General features: G+C 39.2%; 2 protein-coding genes across 5 annotated transcripts in view; one reads left to right on the plus strand and one right to left on the minus strand.

The window, feature by feature from the left end:
* Window positions 1-1,339: 1,339 nt before the first annotated feature.
* On the minus strand, window positions 1,340-12,080 carry anapc4 (anaphase promoting complex subunit 4). Its single transcript, XM_061029333.1, has 28 exons — window positions 11,811-12,080; window positions 10,915-11,041; window positions 10,722-10,827; window positions 10,491-10,623; window positions 10,322-10,396; window positions 10,212-10,238; window positions 10,071-10,115; window positions 9,895-9,979; window positions 9,140-9,247; window positions 8,866-9,036; window positions 8,079-8,143; window positions 7,886-7,928; window positions 7,719-7,795; window positions 7,529-7,629; window positions 7,384-7,435; window positions 7,222-7,277; window positions 7,029-7,075; window positions 6,883-6,939; window positions 6,371-6,427; window positions 6,190-6,283; window positions 5,976-6,073; window positions 5,223-5,284; window positions 5,080-5,118; window positions 4,887-4,988; window positions 4,719-4,796; window positions 4,441-4,608; window positions 1,806-1,929; window positions 1,340-1,678 (listed from the first exon to the last, which is right to left on the minus strand). The coding sequence occupies exons 2-28, from the start codon at window positions 11,020-11,022 to the stop codon at window positions 1,436-1,438; spliced, it is 2,421 nt and encodes an 806-aa protein (XP_060885316.1). The 5' UTR covers window positions 11,023-11,041; window positions 11,811-12,080; the 3' UTR covers window positions 1,340-1,435.
* A 3,893-nt stretch (window positions 12,081-15,973) lies between these two features.
* The window catches only part of palld (palladin, cytoskeletal associated protein), a 69,559-nt gene continuing 63,860 nt past the window's right edge, over window positions 15,974-21,672 (plus strand). For 2 of the 4 annotated variants that reach the window (XM_061029347.1, XM_061029375.1), the window contains exons 1-2: window positions 15,974-16,129; window positions 20,174-21,166. In XM_061029347.1, coding sequence (XP_060885330.1) covers window positions 20,175-21,166 — 992 coding nt within the window. In that variant the 5' untranslated portion in view covers window positions 15,974-16,129; window position 20,174. The remainder of the gene's footprint in view (window positions 16,130-20,173; window positions 21,167-21,672) is intronic. The other 2 variants (XM_061029366.1, XM_061029356.1) reach the window with 1 other exon arrangement.

Below are 21,672 nucleotides of genomic sequence, written 5' to 3' on the forward strand. Positions count from 1 at the left end.
ACAGGCGGCGGAGATCATACGTCACCGCGTTCAGCGTCGGGAGCGAGCACGTAACCAACACCTATTTCCACGTGCACTTTTCCCCCTAAAAATCGAAAAACATCACTAATTTAAATCCTTTTGTTGTTGTTGTAACCTTGTCTTACTACTTGTCTTACACTTCACGATAAAAAAAAAAAAGCTATAACACTGTGACTAATAAATATCGAAACAATATTATTATTCTAAAAACTCTTCATTCACCAAGAGATTTTATGAATGAATTTAACTCAATGCTCTAGCTCAGGGATGGGCAACTTTGGTCACAGCAAGGGCCACATTCATTTAATTCTCACTGCCAGAGGGCCAAATTGTAGTATACAAAAACAATTACAGTCAATTATGTCTCAAATATTATTATGGACATATTTCTGGTTTTCATGATTTCATGGCAGATTTTGTCAAGTTTTCTTCATGTTTCCAATGAATTGATATCAAAAAATTGACCTGAGGGCCACGTTGAGGGTTGATGGGGGCCACATGCTCACCCCTGCTCTAGCTTCTACAAATAATTTCTCATTGCTACTATTTTTCCATGTATATATTTTTTATTTCATTTATGTTTGCATGATGACTTGCTGTAATGGATTCACATAATGATGTTTTACGTTTGGTTTTCATCTGATCTCCTGTATTACATGGTTTACATTTGTGGCTGGTAAAATATTTTAATGTTCTGGTGAATTTTCAAACTTGTTTATAATTAATTTGTCAGAAAAAGGTCGCATTAAAGTCATCTTTACTGGAACGCAGAGGGCCAAGTGGTAAGGTCGCGCCGGTTCAAGTCCGACCTGCTGCTCCTTTCCCGCATGTTGTTCCCCACTCTCTCCCGATGTCCTACTCCATCCACTGTCCTATCATATAAAGGCAAACATCCCCAAAATATAATTCTTTAAAGCTCATATTTACTTACCAATAAACCTAGTTTATAACCAAAGTTATTTTTTGGGCCGTTTTGCCTTTATTAGATAGGATATCTGAAGAGAGACAAAAAATAATCGGGGGAGAGATTTGGGGAAGACATGCAGCAAAGGACCACAAACTGCTGTGATGAGGACTGTAGCCTCTGTACATTGGGCATATACAGTATATATATATATATATATATATATACACACATACATAACCACTAGGGTGTCTTTGCTCCACAAACCTAACTATTCAGCTTCTGGTTTCTAAATGATCAAGAGTACAGTGGTGGTCGATTCTATCTCTTCTCTAATAATGCAGAAGGCATCGTGATAACAATGTTTTAGAATATAAACCAATTGATCACAGTTTAAAGAAAAATAAAAAAATATCAAAACAAACCTGTTTATTTTCATACAAAAACATGACATTTAGAGCATTGGAAAAAATAGCAAGAAGCTCAAGATGGGGTTTAGCTTGTTGTTTTTTAAGAGAGTTCGAGAGCTTCCTCTGACTCTAGACGTTCCTCGGGGTTTTGAAGCACATCTCCTCTTTGCCCTCCAGCTTCATCGTCCGCCTCAGCTCGTTCCTCTCCTCCCTGCCCTGTGCTGCTCATAGTGATGTCCAGTGCGTCCTGGTCAGCACTGGTGTTCTGCGACTCGGCTCCCTCATCATCTTCATCTTCTACATCCATTTCAAAAACGCGTATGTGCCGCAGATTGGCGCTTAGCTGCGAGGAGAGAAACAGTTCATGTTATGATCCACAATACTCATTTAATAGAAATTCTGCATTCAATTTTTTTCTGAACATCAAATCACCACAAACTGAATCAAATGAGAAGATAATCTCCACATACCACACAGGCCACTTTGCGGATTCCATTGACAGCCACAAACTGAGCCTTCATGCTCTCCAGTTCACGCCACTGATTCCCCAACACCAGGTTTTGGCATGGAATGGCACTGGTCTGCTGGTCCAACCTGATATCAAGGATTACATATAGGGATGTAATTATACCTTGCAATAGATTTTAAAATTGATACAAATATGGACAATTTAAATCAATATGACTAAAATATATATTTTTTATTACCAGCAGAACAAACATTTGGAAACTGATTTGCAACCCCGCTCACCTTAACAAGTGCAAGTGATGGAAAGATTACTACAGGGTGTTTAAAGGATTTGGGCCTTATGATTATAAACTCACAGAAAGTTGTGATCACCCAACTTTAAAAAATGTGAATGAAAACTAATATTAGGAGACACAATGTTGAGAAATTCAAAGTATTTTAGTAAGTAAGCTATTGCTTTAATGTGAGAAACACTGGCTGCACCACTGTGTATAGAAAGAGATAATCCCTATTTGTGCTATACAGATATTTATTTGATCTAGAATTTGTTTTAAAAACCTTGCAATTTCAGATTTGATCAGTTTCATTTCTTGCAAAGAAAAAATGTGCATTGTTGTTTTAGCAGTTTTACAACCTCAACATGTATTACTGGTACTTTTATTCATAAAGTAAGATAAGAAAAAATATATATATTTATTGTCAGAATATTGTCAAAAATATATATTTATTTGAAATTGACTTAAATTTCATGTCTTAATGAAATTAGAAAAATATAATATTCAGTTCAAACTGTGTAGTGACCCAGTGCCATGAGATGTACTACATTTTCACAAACCGTATTTACCTCATGTATAGCCCCTTGGTGAGGAATTCCAGTTATATAAACATGGGCTCAATTTTTACACATTATAGGGACTAAACAACAAAAAGGGTCAAACACCTTTTAAACAGTTTCAGTAGATTGATGCTTATTTTGGTGGCCCTTGGAGCTAATGCTAAACGTTAGCCTATATCCCTGCTGTGCTTTGATTTGTTTTATTGATTTTATTTTAGTACATTACAGTACGACTCTAATCTGACAAAGCACAGAGTATTAGTGAATCTGCATTTCTTTGTTAGAGATTAAGAGCTCTAATGACTGATGTTGTGCAATTAGATTAATGGATGGATATACAACGGGAAAGAAAAAGGCAGATTATCTGGCAGCACAGAGACAGACTTCTTTTCAGTAAAAACTCTGAACTGTTAAAACAGGAACTCTGGTTTTATTATTCCTGTGCCCTTATTTTAAACATAATGAGGTCTAAATGACTTGGAGGTACAAAAAGTTTTGGACTTGATTCAGTAGACAGCTTCAGCTGGTCGCTGTGAAACTGTCTGCAACATAATCCCTGCAGGCAAAAGGGCCTGATCAAAGTACATCGGCTATAAGCGTTTGTTTTTCCACCAAGGCTCAGACTGTTATTCTACATGTTGACAACATTAGAGATATCCTTTTTGTGAAAGCACAAGATTGTTTCTTTGCTACCAAAAACAGCCGTTACATCACTCTCTTCAAAGCAGACGGACTCCATTGTCATTTCACCTTGAAGATAACAGGAGCTGCTATACTAACATTTCTTCAGTTTGTATTTTGTTTTGTTATTGTCTAACTTTTTAGTGTTTTAAATGGTTAGTTCAGATCCAACAATTATTTATTTGTAACACAACACAAAAAAACCAAGCAAATCCAATTAGCTAGAAACAATAATCTTGAGGTGTGTGATACAGTCAGTTATCTTGGTCTTTTTATCACTGAGAAGAAATAGTGATGATGACGATATTTAAAGGTTGCAAGATGTACTTTAAGCAAACATTCTTGCATGCAAGTTTAGCTGGTTTTCACATGTTGTAAATAACTCTTTGTTTAAACTGTATAGTATACCTCTCCATACTGCACACGTAGAGACAAACTAAGCAAGCATGCACCACCATCAGATTCAGTTCTGTTCATTACTAGTCTCAGATTTGGAGACATTGGTACAGAAACACTTATATACGCAAATTGTTTACCAGTATATATCATGCTGTCTATATATGTATTGTGTTGTCTTTAATCTGGAACTTGATTTTGAGTGTTGAATTGAATTGAATCATATCCAAATGTCCAAAAATGTTCTTCGAGGTTAAATTATAGTTTGCTGCAATTGAGTCTTGTTTCTTTGAAGAGAGCGAAAGTGTAGCGAGTGTTTCTGGTGTCCAACAGAGCAGCTTACCTTCATTCAAAGGTCTCTCTCTGCAGGGATTCTGTCTTAATGTTGTCAGACCTTAGAAGAACTATTTGAGCGTGTCAGTGGAAGTACTGATCCCATGTGTTTCACCTCAAGTACTACAGCTAGCTGAAGCAGTCTACAGGAAACAAATCCAAACTTTTTGGACTGATTAGTCATTAAGACATGGAAAACTTTTGGAATTTAAGGGATACCAGAAATACCCCTTAATTGTAAACCAATACGTAATTTCTAACATCGAGCTTCCTGATTGTAACACAAAGTACCCAATGACATTTATTTTCTTTAAAGAGTTAGTCCTCTTCACACAGCGTCCTCGTCCCCATGGTAACCATACAATGATACAACGTCAGTCACACAGACACACCTCATGTTAGGCTCCCAGTTGAATTCACTTGCACAGTTCATTGTGGAAGCAAGAGGAAGCTGAGCCAGGACACGCCTCTTGTTTTGTTCTTCTGAGCCTTGGAGGACCACAGTTAGCATCTCATCGTCATAGAAACGAGCATCGAGGTAGCTGTACACACAGTTAGGCCTGCCGTAGAAAAACATGGTCAGTAGTTGTAGGAACACTTTCATGATCTGAAGAAGAACTTCTCATTAATGTCTCTTTAAAATAAAAGGAGTAACATGAGAGGCACTCACTGGGCTGCAGCATTATCATCATCTGCACTGTCCAGGTGGTGGCTGAGGTTAATGGACACCACGCTGTTGGCGATATGTCTGTGAGAGCAAAATGAATATAGTTAAAAAAACAGATTGAACCTATAAAGAAAAAAATCTTGACTTCAAATTGAAATGACAAAAACGTACTTGTTAGGGTCTGTTGGTTTGCGTAGCAGGAAGAGCTTAGAGGATGAAATCTCTGGCATGCAGAACAAAACATAGTGCATTTTAGCTTTCTTGTCATTCCACCTGTGGGAAAACAAAGAAAGATCACGGTTACAAAACATCATCTGACTGCAGAGAAGGTTTAAAAAACTGCATGATCGTGTTTTTTACGTACAAGGATGGAAGCTCAAAAAGTCGTGGAGTGCTTTCAGAGCTGGAAAGACAATGAAAATATACAATTACATATATCATATTACCTTTAACATTAATTAAGTCAAATAGAGGAAGAACACAGATTATTAACAGATGATGTCGTACCTCTCTGGGACTGTGTAAAGAGGCAGAAAGATGGACTGTTTTATAGACTTCCCAATCACTTCCTGCACATAAACAAAAGATCAACAACATGTGAAACAAAATCATTTTCTAAAATTACAACTGCAGTACATTAGAAGTGCGGCCTACTGCGGCCTATTCATTTGTTGCAATAGTTGCGACAAAAAAAAGTAGCAACGTCCTGAAGAATATGCTGCTGCATCTTCTACATAACTCTAAAAGGGAATGTAAAAAAAACTTAATTATGGAGTGAACACAGATCATTTAAATCAATGAGTAATTCAGTACTTACCATGAGGCACTTAGAAGTTTTATATGTGTATACGTATAGAGATTGAAAAATAAATAGGAGTAGGGTTTTGATGAAGACTTTACAACTGATGTTTTTTTATGTATCACCTGTTAAGGTAAAGATATGTTGCATCACAGCAATAATTTAAGAAATGATTGTTTTAATTTGAGGTTTGTTGTGAAAAAAAAGAAATGGTCATGTTTTAATTAATTAATTTTTAACAAAGAAGACTTGTGACTAGAGATTGAGACCATTGTTGTTAGAAAAATTATAACTGAGATAGTAAATTAAGTGAGAAGTTGAAATTTCCATTTCAGTTATTTATGCAAGTAGTCATTTTGCCCCCTGCTGGCCATTAGAAACATAGCATGCTGCGACACGCTTCTGCTTGACTCGTATATAAAGTCAATGCTGTGATTTGCAGAAAATGTACAAGAACTCACGGCAGGTTTCTGTAGACACTGCTCAATCACATTCTCCATCATCCTCTTGACAAAGTGCAGCGACTTCTGTGGATATGAAGGAAACAGCAGCGGGCTCTCTAGAGACAAAAGAGTCAAACATTTCATCTGTCAAATGTGACACATTGACTGACCCCAGTAAACGAGTAACAACTGACACGTTTTCAAAACTTCTAAAGTCAAAATCAAAGTTCACCCTTCAGGTGTGAGCTCTCCTGTAAAAACTTCAGCCACTGATTTCCCTTCGTGTTGGGTGGAGACACAAGGTCATCATCCTCATCCTTCAGGTACTAAAATATCCACATAAAAAAAACAGACTGTTGTTAGACAGAAACCTCAGACAAACACTGGAGGCAACACAACAGAAAAGCACTCACCTGACCAACTCGCTCTACGTTGAAGTACTTTCCTTTACGATCAAAAAGTTCTTCATTCTGTTAAACAAAGAAACATGAATAATGATGTTACATTTCTGTCTTTGGATGGAGTTTCTCCTGGGTAAGACATTCAAAACTCAGATCCTGCTGTATGATAATTGATGACAATCAGACATTGATCTCTGATATATCGCACATAGACGGCATGGTGCTGTTATTTTATTGCAATGTGACAGTTTAGTGATCAAGGATTATTTTCAACTGTAGTCCCTGTGCAGGTGAATAAGAGAGTACTATGGACACACAAGGTATGTTAAAGGCAGGGTTGGTCATTTCGGAAAACTAGTTGAATTTTGAAAATGAAGTAGTGGAATGAAAGAGATCTGTTTCAATAGGTAGCAGAAGTAAACAAAGAAATAAATTAAACTTAAAATGACTTAAATGGTAAAATGTTATAAAGTTAGAAACATTTTCAACACATCTCTTTAACAGGGCCATCATGTAGATCTCACCTCACTGAAATGCTCAGACAGGAAGTCAGCAACAAACGCGATATCCTTCTGCGTCATCTGAGGGATTAATCAGCATGTTAGAAAAAAAAAAATCACAACTAATTAAAACATCTCAAACCTCGACTTCAGCTGCTCTAACAACTCACCTTGTTGAGCTCTGGTGGTACATGCTCCTCACACATCCTCAGCATAGCTGTAAGGAAACAAAACACTTCAGGTAAAAACCTCTGTGACACTACATCATGAATACACATTATAATAATAATGAACCTATGCTAGGATCAACAAGTCAAACTCCTCCACATTTATTGAATCTCACAAAGTCATTTTTATTCTTACCGACATACAACCACCGGAAAAAGGCTTTAAAGTTTTTCATGCTCTTGTCAATAACCCTAAAGGACAAAAAAAATGTTATTACACAGTACACATGACACAATCAATGACATGAGCATTGCTAATGGTACAAGAAGCTAATGACAAAGAAACCACAAAACTCACTGCAGCAGCTCGTTGGCTTTCAGAGAGAATGACCCCACAGCTGTGATAGCTCCTGAAATCATACAAAAGCACGCGTGATCAAGGATGATGAAAAATATTTATGAGCATTTAATTCATCTTCTATGATGAGGAGGAGAGATGATACCTTCTATTGCTTCTGAATCCAGGCCGAGGGGCTCGAACTTCTGCTTCCACAGGGACATGCCCTTCACCTCACTGAGGTGATACAGCAGAGCCTCAGAGCCGCTACAGACAAAACGAGCAGAGAAGAGGAGATTATAACAAAAGGATTTACAGGTGGTATGCTGCATGGAGGACTAAAAGGCTGAATATACCTCTGCAGGTGGCTGATCACCAGCTTCTGGATGCTGGAATATGAGGACTCGATGGACTGGCCGAGCTTCTTCAGTCCCTGAGGTAAAGAAAAAAACAAATATATTTCAGAGGAAAATCCAATCTGCCCTGCTCTTAAAGGAGGACTTGAAAAGCGTTTTTCTCTCACCTTGACGGTCAGCTGGTTCATGAGAAGAGCCTGCAGCTCAGGGCTTCATGGGAGCAGAGAGACAATGGTTACAAACGAGTGCATTAACTTGCACAGGATATCATACCATCATCATCTACAGCAGAAAAAGCCCGCACACATTCTTGACCCCACTGAAAAGGGCTCCCCCCTCATCTAAGGGACACTTTCTCACCTTGACTGTCCCCACAGTAGAAGCTCCAGAAACTCATCCTGTACTTGAGTGCTTGTGTTCTTTTCCTGTAAAAAGAGGCATATAAGAACATTGTTTCACTCTCTGGAGCTGATTCATTCATATGTGATATGATCGCATATAGTGCTAATGATATTCAGGTGAAAACATGCCCGAAAATTGTCCCTGCTCTCTGCAGTTAGCTCTCGTTATGCATCAGTATGGAGAGCAGCTATCTGCATGGAGCTGTGCTATCATGCTGAAGGAGCACGATTTGGTCCACATAAAGCGTGTCAGGAAGACGACACTTTTTTCAAGTTCATTGTGCCTAAAAAAAAAAACAGTTTGACCTTTAAAAACAAAGCTTCTTTCCTGAATGGACCAAGTAAGGACAACTTGAAGAACCGCCTTATGTAACAGCTCCAGATCGACTCCACTGAGAGCCGTGGAATGATTTAACCCCTGAATATCTTCATAATAGTAATGTCATTGATGATCATTCATTTTTAAGTCTCACAGAAGAGGAATTGTTTTTATGATCACTGGAAATTTTGCTCTGGACGTCTCTTATAAAAACTGTGGCACAGTGACAGCCAGCCATCAGCAGACGGTAACTTTATCACTCTAACTGTGCCTGGCTGTTTGTGAATTAGTCGCTGCAGCCCTAACTGTTCGCTCTGCAGCACAGTTACGGGTGCATTTAACCCTTTGCTTGAGTTTTTCTTACAATCCTTTAGTGAATCAGGCTCTTTGTTTTGTAGCCAACTACTGTACAAACTCAGCATCTGACCTGAACAAACTTAGTGAGGCGCAGATCCATCTGCATGAGGATGTCCTCCCAGGCTTCACACATGCAGGTGAGAGAGAGGTGCAGGTACTGCAGCAGGGTGGAGATGTGGGTGAACTTGCGCGCCATCCTGGTCACCTCAGGGAGACAGTCTGACAGCAAGCCTGTGTCCAGCTGGCAGACAAAATAAAAGAAAACACAAACACAAGAGTGAGCAGAAATTAGGAAATGAAAGAAAAAAGATCTTAAGGGCAGGAAGCTGAATCATCCATCTGACCTGAATGTAGCACATCTCTGGCTTGTTGTCAGCAGACCGGACTTGTGTGATGACGGACAGAGACTTGAGATCACTGGACAGACTCAGACTGCGGCAGGTTCCCGATACCTGTACAGAGATATCACATGAAAAGACATGAATGACTCTGTAGTATTCCTAACCATCGATATGAAGCAGCATGCTAACAGGATGAGTTTTACCTTGGGACCTCTAGTGATGTTTAATAATTTAAGTTTTCTGTGATCTTAATCATGGGCGTTTTTCTGAGTTTAAAATGTCACCACAAGTTAATTTCTTATTTAATTTGTTTAAGCAGTTCAATGTAGAGGCCTCCTTTCTTTTTCACTTGGGCCTATACAAAGAACGAAAAGGTAGCAGGAAGAAAAAAACTAGAAATCTGCCCTTTGTACAAGGACAAGAAAATGAAATACAATAATAAGTAAAAATAAATAAATCCATAATGTTAATTTGCCAAATACATACTTAAATAGATTCATATATACACAAACCAGTTTGGGATCAATAAAGTAATTCTATTCTATTCTATTCTAAACCACACATCAAACATCCTCATCACACTCCTGTCCACAGGCTTTACACAGAATCCAGTTTAGAATCATTTTAATCAAACAGTTTTACACTTCAGATCCAACATTTCTGGGAAATATTTGAAGAATTTTCAGTCTTCAACATAAAAACTTGAACCTGATTCATTGATTCATTTAAAGATAGGTAACGAGGAAAAGGAGCCTCACCCCCGTCAGAGTGGTGATCTTGTACATCCCGTAAGCATAAAGCTCCACAAAGCCGGCATCTCCTCCAAGAACCAGAACGTTCAGTCTGCAGGGAGACAAAACACAAAGAGGAGAAATAACATGCAGTGTGTAAAAGACTCAGATAATGTTTATCAGTTTTAAAACCTTTGATTTACCTGACTTCTCCCAGCAGATTCATGATCTCATCAGACTTCTCCTCACTGTGACACAGACAGATTAAAATACAGCGTTACTATCACTAGAGTAAGAAAAGTTGACAACACAGTGATGTCTGCGAAAAAAGAATATTGTCTAACCTGAAGATCTTTGAAGTTGTGCTGTAGCTGGGGTAAAACAGAAGTTCAGACAATGTTATTCATTGAAAGCTAGATGTCTTTAACTGGCCTGCAGATGATGCTCGTGTTACCTCTTTGGGAGGGTCGGTAACTTGGGGAGAAATAGTTTGGATTCATCTTCTGAGTTGTAGAAGGAGCTGAGGGCACTGAAACACAACAACAAACCAAACGTTCACCTTACTCTACACAATCAGACACCCTATGTTTTTATTGATTCAGATTCCTGAGCCTCATTCATACCTGCTCTCATCAGTCACCTCCATCCAGTGCATGCAGGTGACCGGGTTCTGCATTGGAAACACATGGAGGATCTCTGCTTTCTCCACACCACACAGCACCACCTGCTTGGTGTCTCTGACGCTGAAGGCCAAAACTGTGGATTAAAGAGAGAAAACAAATATAACAGCTTCATGTTCCTATCGGGGGAACGGGACAATTAAAAACACAAAGATGTGCACAGTGTTCCCTTACTTTTTCCATCAGGGCGCCAATCGAGCGCAGTGATCTCCTTCCCAGTACACTCAATGGGAGGCAAGCTCCAAACACGCTGGAAACTAGCCAAGCGATGGAGCAATAACTGTGAACAAACAAAAACAAGACAATTTTAAAAAAAGCCATAAAAGATGTGACAGGATGTCACAGGATGAAAACTGTTTACGCCTACCTCTCCAGTTGTGTTTGCAAGAGCAATAAGATCTCTTTTAGGAGACCATGCCATGCACAGTATCTGGTTAGGAAGCTGCTTCTCCCCCACTTGTCGAAAGGCAGGCATGTTGGAAAACAAGGATAACCTAAACAAGGAAAATGGTTGTGTCACATAACCAGAACTTTATACTTGAATACAAAACTAGTTCAAATTAAACAATGATGATACCTCTTTCCATATCACTACAACTAAAAGAAGTAGGCACTAGTGTGCAGGAATTTCCTTGTAATGTTTTAAATGATTTTAACCCTCTCCTATGCACCTCCTGTTTTAAGAAGTAGATATCGTTTTTTTAATCACATGGTATCAGAAGAGTATCAAAGTAACAGTATTACAAATCAGACAAAAGGTGGTTGCACATGAAAGCTGCAGAAAACCTAAAAAGCGTTTCTTTCCAACTCAGTTCTGTTTAAAAACACTAAAACACCAAACCACAGCAAACAAACACAATGTGTGCAGGAATCAGGGACTCAAAATGATCATTGTTGATGATGTAATGTGTAAAAAAAGACAAAAGATTGTTCTGTAAAATCTGATCCAAAAACATTTTGATGTTGTTAGTTTCATGACACATGGATATGTTCAGAGCATATTTCATTACATTTATTACTTTGTATGTATTACATGTATGTATGTATTCATTGACTCCTGAGTCTGTAAATGAAGATGATTACATCCCAAATGATTAGAATAATTTCAGTGTGACAGCTGGTACTTGTTTTTTATGTTTTGAACATAAACTTGTGAAGATGTCATGTTAGCATCACGGAAATCCTAACACTAAACAATCAAACTTAATGACATAAAAAGCACACTTCTAAACATCTTAATTCATGTAGTAATGTGTCTCTTACAGATCAAACCTTTCCGCTGCTGTGTTGTTGATGTGATGCTAGCAGGTTTGTTAGCATGCCGCGCTAATGCAGAGACAACATGTCTGTTTTAATCCTGCTTCACATCAAGAAACAATAAACTCCAACATCCGGTTATTACAAAGAAAGCGTCAGATACACTCTCCTCGTCCTGTAAAGCACCTGGTTTAAGTTTTCATGGTGTTTTTTACAAATAGGCGGACAGCGCCATAGTTGTCGCCTGGCCAATCATTGAGCTGCAATGGAAAGCGTGAAAGGACAAACTTAATCGGGGCGAAAGCGCGTTTTGAAAATGTTTCACATTTTAAAATCGAAGGCAAAGGAAAACTTCCTAAATGGGATTACAGTGAGTACGAGCTTATTTAACTAAACAGTGGTACATGTGTACTCGGAAAACTTCAGTATCATAGGTCAGTATGTATGTTATGTTAGCCATTTTGAGTAAATGGTTGTAGACACTCACAGGTGTCTAGTGATAAAAATGCCAATAACAACTTCACTGTTCATTTGAAAGCATTTATTTTAAACCCGTTTAAATCAGATCTAAATATCTTCCTGCCTGTAATCAAGTAATATATATTAGTAATATTTACAGTCTATGTTATCAATGAATAAATTGTAATATATGTTCTAAGTTGGCTCATTGGCAAAGATTCAAACGTGCTACTTTACTGCCCTCCTGTGGACAAAGGTGGGAAATGCAACACGTTAAATCTAAATAAAAAGCTAACACCATAAATGCTTTGATTGCGAACTTAAACTTCCTGCAAGTACTTTGTGATACATCGTACGAACTAAAGCAATCAGACATGAATTAAAGAACATAAACAATTTTTTCAACAAAACTAATGATTTTTTTCGTTTGGTTGCCAAAAAAAAACTCAACATCATAAATATGAAGTCATTTTTAGCACAAATATTAGGAGTATCTACATTAATTTCAAATCTTCTTTTAAATTTAAGAGCTGTTTTAAGATAACTTCATTTGGGGTATGTTTAATATTTACCCTCTATAGATATTTAATTTTATTTGTCATTTTATTTGCCACTTACCAAAGTTGCTTATGTGTGTTACTGCCCTCCTGTGGTCATAGGGAGGAACTGCAGTACATACATTTATCAAGCTAGCAGGAGTAGAACCATATTAGCTTTTACGTGCTGTACTTTCAAAATAAACTAAAACTGTCAAGTTCAGATAACAACATTCACGGTGAAGCAGGAAAAACAAAATATATTGTTACAAGTTATTATTCAGACAAATTAATTTAAGTATCAACTTCGTTTAAAAAATATTTTATGACTGAAATTATCTATTTTTGCTGAACTTTACTACGGGTCCTCTCCAAAAAAAAAGTTGTATTTTTGATTTACACATAACATAATATTCTATGTTGTGAATTTTGTATATGTAAATGTCGGAGTTTTAGAATATTAATTATATATTACAGAGTAAGTTTAAAGGGTAACTTTACTGACGAGGTATCCCGTCTACTTTGACATGAACACGGTTGTTTTCCCTCTAGTGGACAAATTGAGTAATTGCACATTTTAACGTACCAAGACCACCGGTAAGTACTTTCAGCTTTCTGTGAACAATTCCAGGCTACTATTTTACTATAATATACAAATACGCTAACTTTAGATTAAGTTACAAGAAAATACAAATTAAGATTATATAATTTATTTTACATTTATTTAATTTATATATTTATTCTGAATTAATCGAGCCCCAACTGCAAGTTGTACATGGCCGTTGACCTGAGTCCACTGCCCTCCTGTGGTCAAAGGGAGGAAAGGCAGTGCACATAATAATCAAGCTAGCGAGCATCAAACTACATTACTGCTGTGTTTTCCAAAATAAAGCACAACTGACAAGATCGTAACTTTTATAAAAAATAATCAGGGTTTGCAGTTTGAATCTAGAACAATAAATATATAAAGACTATTTCATAACGCTTTTCAGATAACACTGATAGAGAGATCTCATCACTCTTTTAATATGTTTTAATATTACCTTGTAACTTAACATTTTGTGGTATCATAAAGTTCTTTCAGCTAGTTGTAGATTAATCCTTTTGTTTATTTATCGTGAGTTGAGACATGACAGCGTATTATGACTTTCAGAGAATATTTTGAAAGAGTCTGTGGTTTTCAGACAACGATGTAAAACAATTAAACACGGCATCATGTAGGCTAGTTATCCTCAGTTTGTTATTAAAAAATAACTTCCACTGATAAACCGACTATTTCTACTATTACTCAAAACAATTACTGTAAAACAACAAAACGATTGGTGTTCTGAAAGCCTCCTCCGTATTTCTTTAATCTGTTTTTATGTGATTTCACGTTTGCTAATGTTGCTAACTCAGGGTGAAGTTTACGTTGAACTAAGTGTAGATGTGTTCAGTGCCCTCCAGTGGTCACAGAGTGGTATTGCAGCATATACAATGATCAAGTTAGCGATGATGAAAATAAAGCAGAATGTTGAAGATTTCAAAATAAAGTTGTTAAAAACACTCGATATGGAATTTACATGAATTAATCACATTTTGAAAGGAGAAAAGCACCGAAGTACACTGTCTACTTATAATATGTAATAATAATAATAATAATGTGTGTGTGTGTGTGTGTGTGTGTGTGTGTGTGTGTGTGTGTGTGTGTGCGTGCGTGCGTGCGTGTGTGTGTGTGTGCTCAATGAAGACAATAATTACCGTGGAAATTCCTTCCAAACGTATCACTGGCACTTGACTGTTATCAGTGGATTGATGAAGAACCAGAATAGCTCTAAGAGAACAAAATGTGATAGTGGCCTAGAAATAGACCAAGAGAGGCTGCACAGATGTCTGATATCTCTCTTACTGACAGTTTTGTCCTCCATGTTTTTCTGGTATGACGGATCAGACACTTCTGTCTGTCAGTTGTTGAGCAGAGTTTAAAATGCGTACTGTTCCCTCTTTGAATATTTGGATCTTTACAGCCCCATTTAAACAGCATTGACCTTGACCAAACAGGCTGGCCTTATGATAACTCACTGATGGGTAAGACAGATAGGTGGGTGGTCTTGGGTCATCAGGTCATCTGAAATGGAAACATTGGCAGCACTAAATAGCTGCTGTGACTTTACTGCATGTGTTACATGAGATGTCTTTACATCTCACAACCTCCAAAGCCAATGTAGGATTATTGGGATCAGAAATCGATTTGTGAAATCTGATATAGTGAAATATAAGAGCTTAAATCAAAATTCACCTATTGCACTGACATTGTACTGGTTCAACTACATGAAAGGTCTCAGAAGGCCTTTTTATAAGCAACTAACTTTATTTGAGAAAGATGATTTATTCATTTTCATCAGCTTTCTGCGGAGCTGTGACGCTCTGCTGCATGAGCTGCAGACAGCGCTGAGAAGATTACAGAGTATGTGCGAGATGATGTGCATCCTGCTGCTGAAAATGTATGTGATGACTGCAGATTAAATCATTCTGCAAACCTGAAACATTTACACGATGAGCCTAAGTGTTCATGTCGATTGATGTGCACCGTCCTCTTTAAAAAAATCTGAACATAAAGATCATTTTCTGGATGAAATCTGTGATGGTTTTCTGTTGCATGTTGCTGCAGACATGGCTGAGAGGACTGTAAACAAAAGTCAGAGAGCTCTGCTCGACAAACTGCATGATGGCTTCATTTCTAAAATGCCTCCAGAATAATTTTCAAATTGCAATTCACCAGAAAACATAAATACACCAATAAATCCTCCTGCTTCTAACAACAACAAAGCCAGTGATGGAGTCATTCAGCAGAACGTTGGACATGTTTTTATTTTCCACAACCTGTTTTGTAAGAGTGGCCACAGCACACTGTGAGCTCCTGAATGTTACATGAGCCCCAGTTGGCTCATTGACGCATGATTCTGTTTCCGCTTTATCAAGTATTACAACATGCTGCAGTGTTTTTCCTTGTTTACTGTGTTTGATTAACAAATAACTTGTTCCCCACCACCTTCTGTTCCCCCTGGTCCACCATAACACTCTCTCCTCTTGCCAGAACTCTGGCTGTGAAACCTGAGCCGGGGGCCAAATATAGCCCCACACGATGAGCAGTTAGGGACCGGGACAGATGGGACCGCAGGCCACTGCAGAGGCAGTACGCAATTGGACCCTGAACTCGAGAGATCCTGCCGACTGTCTGACCAATAAGGCTGCTCTTCTGGAAAGAGACGCTTCTTTTAGGCTCTTTTTTCACAAACAAGACAAAACCTGGAACCACAAAAACAAGGAGGACAGATATCCCACTTAAAGGTAAGCAATGTTCAATATTTGACCAAAGTATTAAAAGCATTAAGGTCTGGTTTATCATTGTTTATGGAAAAGCTTCAACCATTCAGCGTGACAGTACAGCTGTTTAAAATGCAGGATCAGTTATTTTAAACAGGACACACACAGAGTGTTATTTTAAGGACATTTTTCATATCCTCTCACTTTGAATGTGTTTTATATATAACAAGTCAAATGAATATATTTGTAAATATTAAAGTAAACTTGACTTTATGAATCCTCTGACAGCACTGACAGTTGTTAACTTTCCGTCTATCAGTCTCATTGTTTCAAATTTTCCACATTCATATTTAATCAGTATTGCTCCATTTCTATTGTAGTCTGCACTCTGAGGGACTTTTCTTTTTGCCATGCTGTTTGATGCTCTAACACAGGAGCTGTCATTGTACCTCGGGTTGTACTTGTGTGTGTTTGAAGGTAGCTTCAGTGTCCAGGCCTTCTCTCTCAGCTCAGTGTGGGTGAGGTTGTGCTGCTGCTGTGAAACATAGCCCAGGGGATTAAAAATAACAACAGCTGGTCTTCAGGACGCCATGAGGCTCTGAGTGTCACACCGTGTGGGATGCATGTATCTCCACTAACAGCTACACAACATACTGTTCATCTAGAGTGAACGTCTCAAGAGATGAGGGGCAGACCAAACAAGAATCTGACCTTTTTTAAAATACTACATGTGACCTACTTTACATCTGAAAAGAAGAGTGGTACATTATTTTTAACCCAGCATGTAAAGATGCATCAGGTGACAAAATATACAGCAGCACATACGCTGTGTGCTCTTGTGAACATTTATCTTGAATTATGATTTAAGAAGCCCTCGGCCTCTGAGACAAAACTCTCAATCTCTTGTGTGGAAACAATGTGGAAAAATATTATAATAATAATAATATAATTTATCCTTTATTAATCCCGCGAGGGGAAATTCAGTTTTACACTCTGTCTAATGAACATGAACACAAACATAGGCTGAAACACACACATGCACAAACAGGATCCTGTGGACATGCATTAATGGAGAGGTCTCAGAGTGAGGGGGCTGCCCACAGTGAGCGCTCCAGAGCAGTTTTTGGGGTTTGGTGCCTTGCTCAAGGGCACCTTGGCAGTGCTCAGGAAGTGGACTGGCACCTCTCCAGCTACCAGACCAATTTCCGGACTTGGTCCGTGCCGGGACTTGAACCTCCGATTCCCAACCCAAGTCCCTACAGACTGAGCTACTGCCGCCCAATTATAAATCTATTATGACCATTTAGATTTTTAGGATTAAGATAATATTTTATATATAAACTGTATGTTTAATGATAAATCCTGTATATTATTTGCAAAATGAGAACTAATAAATAACAGTCTGATTTGAGGAAATGTTTATATATTTTGTGTTTAGTGTTACATTTAGCTTAATGTCATATTTCTTAATTTCTTTTTCATCTATCCTGTATTTTAACATGTTTTATATTTGAATGTCAGTCATGTCTTTTAATGTTCATAATGTTATAAATGCTTTTTTTGTCTGTAAAGCACTTTGAATTGCTTTTGTATGAATGCTGATCTATACACTTGACTTGCCTAGATTGTGAATATCCAGAAGGTAACTGGGATGTACTTCCATTAAAAATAACAAATGAGCTTTTCAACCTCTTCTTCACTTACATGACTGTTTGGTAGTGTCACATGATATAATAGAAAAGGCCTAACTTCTCAGTGTATGTAATATAGCAAGTTGGTTTATGTTGTTTTTAGATGTTGGGACTTAGCTGTCTGTAGTGATGGAGAGGCTGTGGCTCAGTGGTAGAGTGGGATGTCTCTCAATCTAAAGGTTGGTGGTTTGATCCCAGCTCCTGCAGTCAACATGCTCAAGTGTCCTTGGGCAGGACACTGAACCTCAAGTTTCCCCTGAAGGCATTTCCATTGGTGTGTAAATGTGTATGAATGGGACTAGATAGTACTGATGGGCACTTTGTAAAGCCTCCTCTGTCATCACTGTGTGTGACTGTTGGTGAAGAGGTGAATGTGACGTGTTGTGTTAAAGAGCTTTGAGAGTTCAGCAGATTCAGGAAAAGCACTGAGCACAGTCCATTAACCATTTTGAACTGGGAGAGCTTCAAGTCACTGGCATCATTCTTTTTATGTGTGAGGTGACATCAGGCTTGACTTACTCATTTGAATCAGTTTAGAGAAATGTGCCATGTCGTTGGGCGATTAGACTCTGTCATGTTTCTTCATGTTCTCAGAGGGGTAGTGAGGCTGACAGCTGGTCAGGATCCCTCCCTGATGGAGTGGACACACTGATGGTGGTGGTGCTGATGGAAGGATGCAGGATGTGATGAGGAGTGGGCTTAGGAGGAGCTGGATTTGTTCAGATGAAATGGAGGTGACTGGATGGAGCATTGCAGCAAACCCACTATGATGACAGACTGACTGTGGCAGAGAGAGAGAATAGATTTTAAAATTTGACAGCAGCAGGATGATTGGTCGCTGGAGGTCATGCCAGAATCTGATTGGTTTAGTACTTAAATAGTAAAAGTGATCAGCTGATCACCAGACACCAGACCGGGGAGACAGAAGGAGAGAGTGAGTGACAAAGTTTTGTAAGGAATAATGAATGAATGTAAGCTTCATTTGTTTCCTGTTGTTACTATGCAATATAATATAATAATAATACATTTATGTAAAATTGTTAATTATTAATTTAAAAAAAATCCCCTTCAAATATTGACCAGTGTACCTCCAGAATGCTTAATTCATCATCGTTTCAGTTATGAGTCCATCAGGAATGAATTAAACTATAAGGATTCATCAGACTCCCTTTGTTTATTCTACTGGCAACCAGGAACAGAGCTTTCTAGTAACTGAACTTTCTACTGGGACTATGACTTTAGAGGAAAATGTCCGCTGTATTGAATGACCTTTTCTTGAAAACACTCCTCTATTGATGCAACTACTCTACCTGTAGTAAGAGGAAAACTAATAGACCATCCACGTTTGACTAAATGAAAGAATTAAATAATGATAATACTGGTATCAATGAAGGTAAAAATAAATTAAATTATCAGAAATGTGTAAGGGACATAAGAAAATAAGATGAGTTTTATCTGGGGTCTACATAGAAAAAAATTGCTTTTAGTGGAGTATCCGATTCCTCTAAACTCAAAGACAACCCGCAGGTCTCTGACCACGTGTATGAAATGAATCAGACTGTTTTGATTGCTGATTTATCTAATCTAGAAAAAGTAAAAGCCCCCGAGTGCAGGAGTCATCAGACATGTTCAGTGTTTTACAGGAAGAGAAAATGCAGTTAATTTGATGTTAAAAAAATAATTAGATAATGATTTATTGAAATATATTTGTCAGATAAATGAACATTAAACACAGGCACGCTGGATTAAGACTCAAAAAAAGTTTTTCATGGGGACTTTAAATCCCTACTCAAAAAATCAACCATTGGGGGCGCTGGTGGCGCAGTGGTTAGTGCGCGCCCCATGTATGGAGGCTGTAGTCCTCCAAGCAGGCGGCCCAGGCTCGAATCCAGCCTGTGGCTCCTTTCCTGCATGTCATTCCCCACTCTCTCTCTCCCTGATTTCCGACCAATTTCCAATGTCCTATCTCTCCATTAAAGGCACAAAAATCCCCCCCCCCCAAAAAAATCAACCATTGGATCAATCATTTAGAAAAAAATGTTCTTATTTCCAGCTGTAATATTCAGTTAATGTGGAGTAAATGACATATGAAGTAGCTACACTATTGAACAGATTGATGTCCTGTCAGACAGACTAAGTTAAAAAATGCCTGTCATGTTGACTGTGACCTCAGTGAAGGCCTCTGCTAATACCCACCAACTGTGTCCGGACAGCAGGCCTGAGTCATCCTGCCATCAGCGGCTTCCAGAGCACATGAGCTAGTATTGTGAAGTCTATATTTGAAGTTTGACTCCTTCAGATCTCATGTACACTTTCAACTCCGCTGCTGTCTACAGTGTGTAAACTGCTGCTTAATGACAGCTGATGTGTATTTCAGGATGCAGGACGGGAGTTGGAACCAGCCACTCCCCATCTCTCTGCTGCTGAAGGACCCGGCAGGAGGCGGGACTTTGGAGTGCGATGGCGGGGTGTTTTCCGAGGCGTCCTCTGATGGGGAACTGTACCTTGACTCAGTCACAGAGCTGGATTCTGGAGACGGGGACTTTGCAGATCTCACTGCCTTCTTGAACGCAGATGAGATCAACATTAGCCTGGACCTGGCCCGGGAGGCCTTTGGAGACCCATTTGAATCTGTAGATCCCGGCCCCTCTAATCCTAAACCTCAGGAGCAGGCTCTCCAACATTTTCCCTCGTTTCCTGTGGCCCCCCAGACTACTCCAAACCTCAGTAAAAACCAAAACCTGCAGCACCAGACCAAAGCCCCCTGCCCGGATGAAACTGCAGCAGTCAGTGTCTCCTCGAGCCAGATTGCGCCCCTCAGCAAACCCCTACAGGTGTGCAGTGAGGCGCCGTCCTCCACTGAGAAGGTGGTCTGCCACAAACCGCTCCATCCAGTTTATAAGCAGGACAAACCCAGACTACTTCATGAAGGCCTGGAGCTGACCGATCGGGCAGCATCGGCCTCAGAGTTCTGCAGCAGAGCGGCCACATTCATCGAGGAGCTGTCCTCCATCTTTAAAGGTGCTGCACAGGTAGAGCCCCTCGTAGAGGAGGACTCCTCCTCTCCTGATAGTGGCTATCTGACTCCAAGGAGCCGGCGACCGGCCCCGCAGGTCTCGGTGTCTGCGCCGCCTCTGCCTCCCAGCCAGCAGGAGGAGACGCATCAAAGCCACCCAGCAGTGAACCAGGAGCCCTCGCCCGGAGGCCTGACGGGGGCGACAGCTCCTGAAGGGTACTCTGGAGGTCCGACCAGAGATGGGTCGCTGTCTCCTCCCTGTTTCCTGCATAAGCTGAAGAGCCAAGAGGTGGCAGAAGGAAGCCCCATCCGTCTGGAGTGTAGAGTCAGAGGAAACCCACAGCCACTCGTCAGGTAAGGTTTGATCTCACCAACAATGTCCATCAAGCAGCTGCTCTTTCAGTGGTATCACACCTGAATCTTACACCCCAGCAGATGGTGTTGCCTGGTTTTCATGCAACTAGAGACTTTGAATTTAATTAACCTGAGTGCTGTCTGGACTTTAGGTCCATGTGGGCTTTAAAGTTTTAAGGATTGACTGGAAACATGTCACTTTAGTAAGGGGTTAGGACTAGACAGGGGGCTTCTGTCTGAGGTTATAAACAGGTACTGCTTCCTTAAACATGTTAAGTTATGCTGTAAACTAAATGATCTGGCTGTATGTTATAAAACACATCAGTGGTACTTTTAGTAATGATAAATATAATGAAATGAAGCGTTTATTACCCTAAGTGAATTTGCCCTGCACAGAGAGCATCCCTGGTCACTCCTACCCGTTCACACCCGTTCCCTTATGGCAGAGGTTGCTATAGGTTGTTATGTAAAGTGTCCATCAGTATTAACTAATTACATTCATATAC

The sequence above is a fragment of the Labrus mixtus genome, chromosome 3, assembly GCF_963584025.1.
Source record: "Labrus mixtus chromosome 3, fLabMix1.1, whole genome shotgun sequence".
Lineage (NCBI taxonomy): Eukaryota > Metazoa > Chordata > Actinopteri > Labriformes > Labridae > Labrus > Labrus mixtus.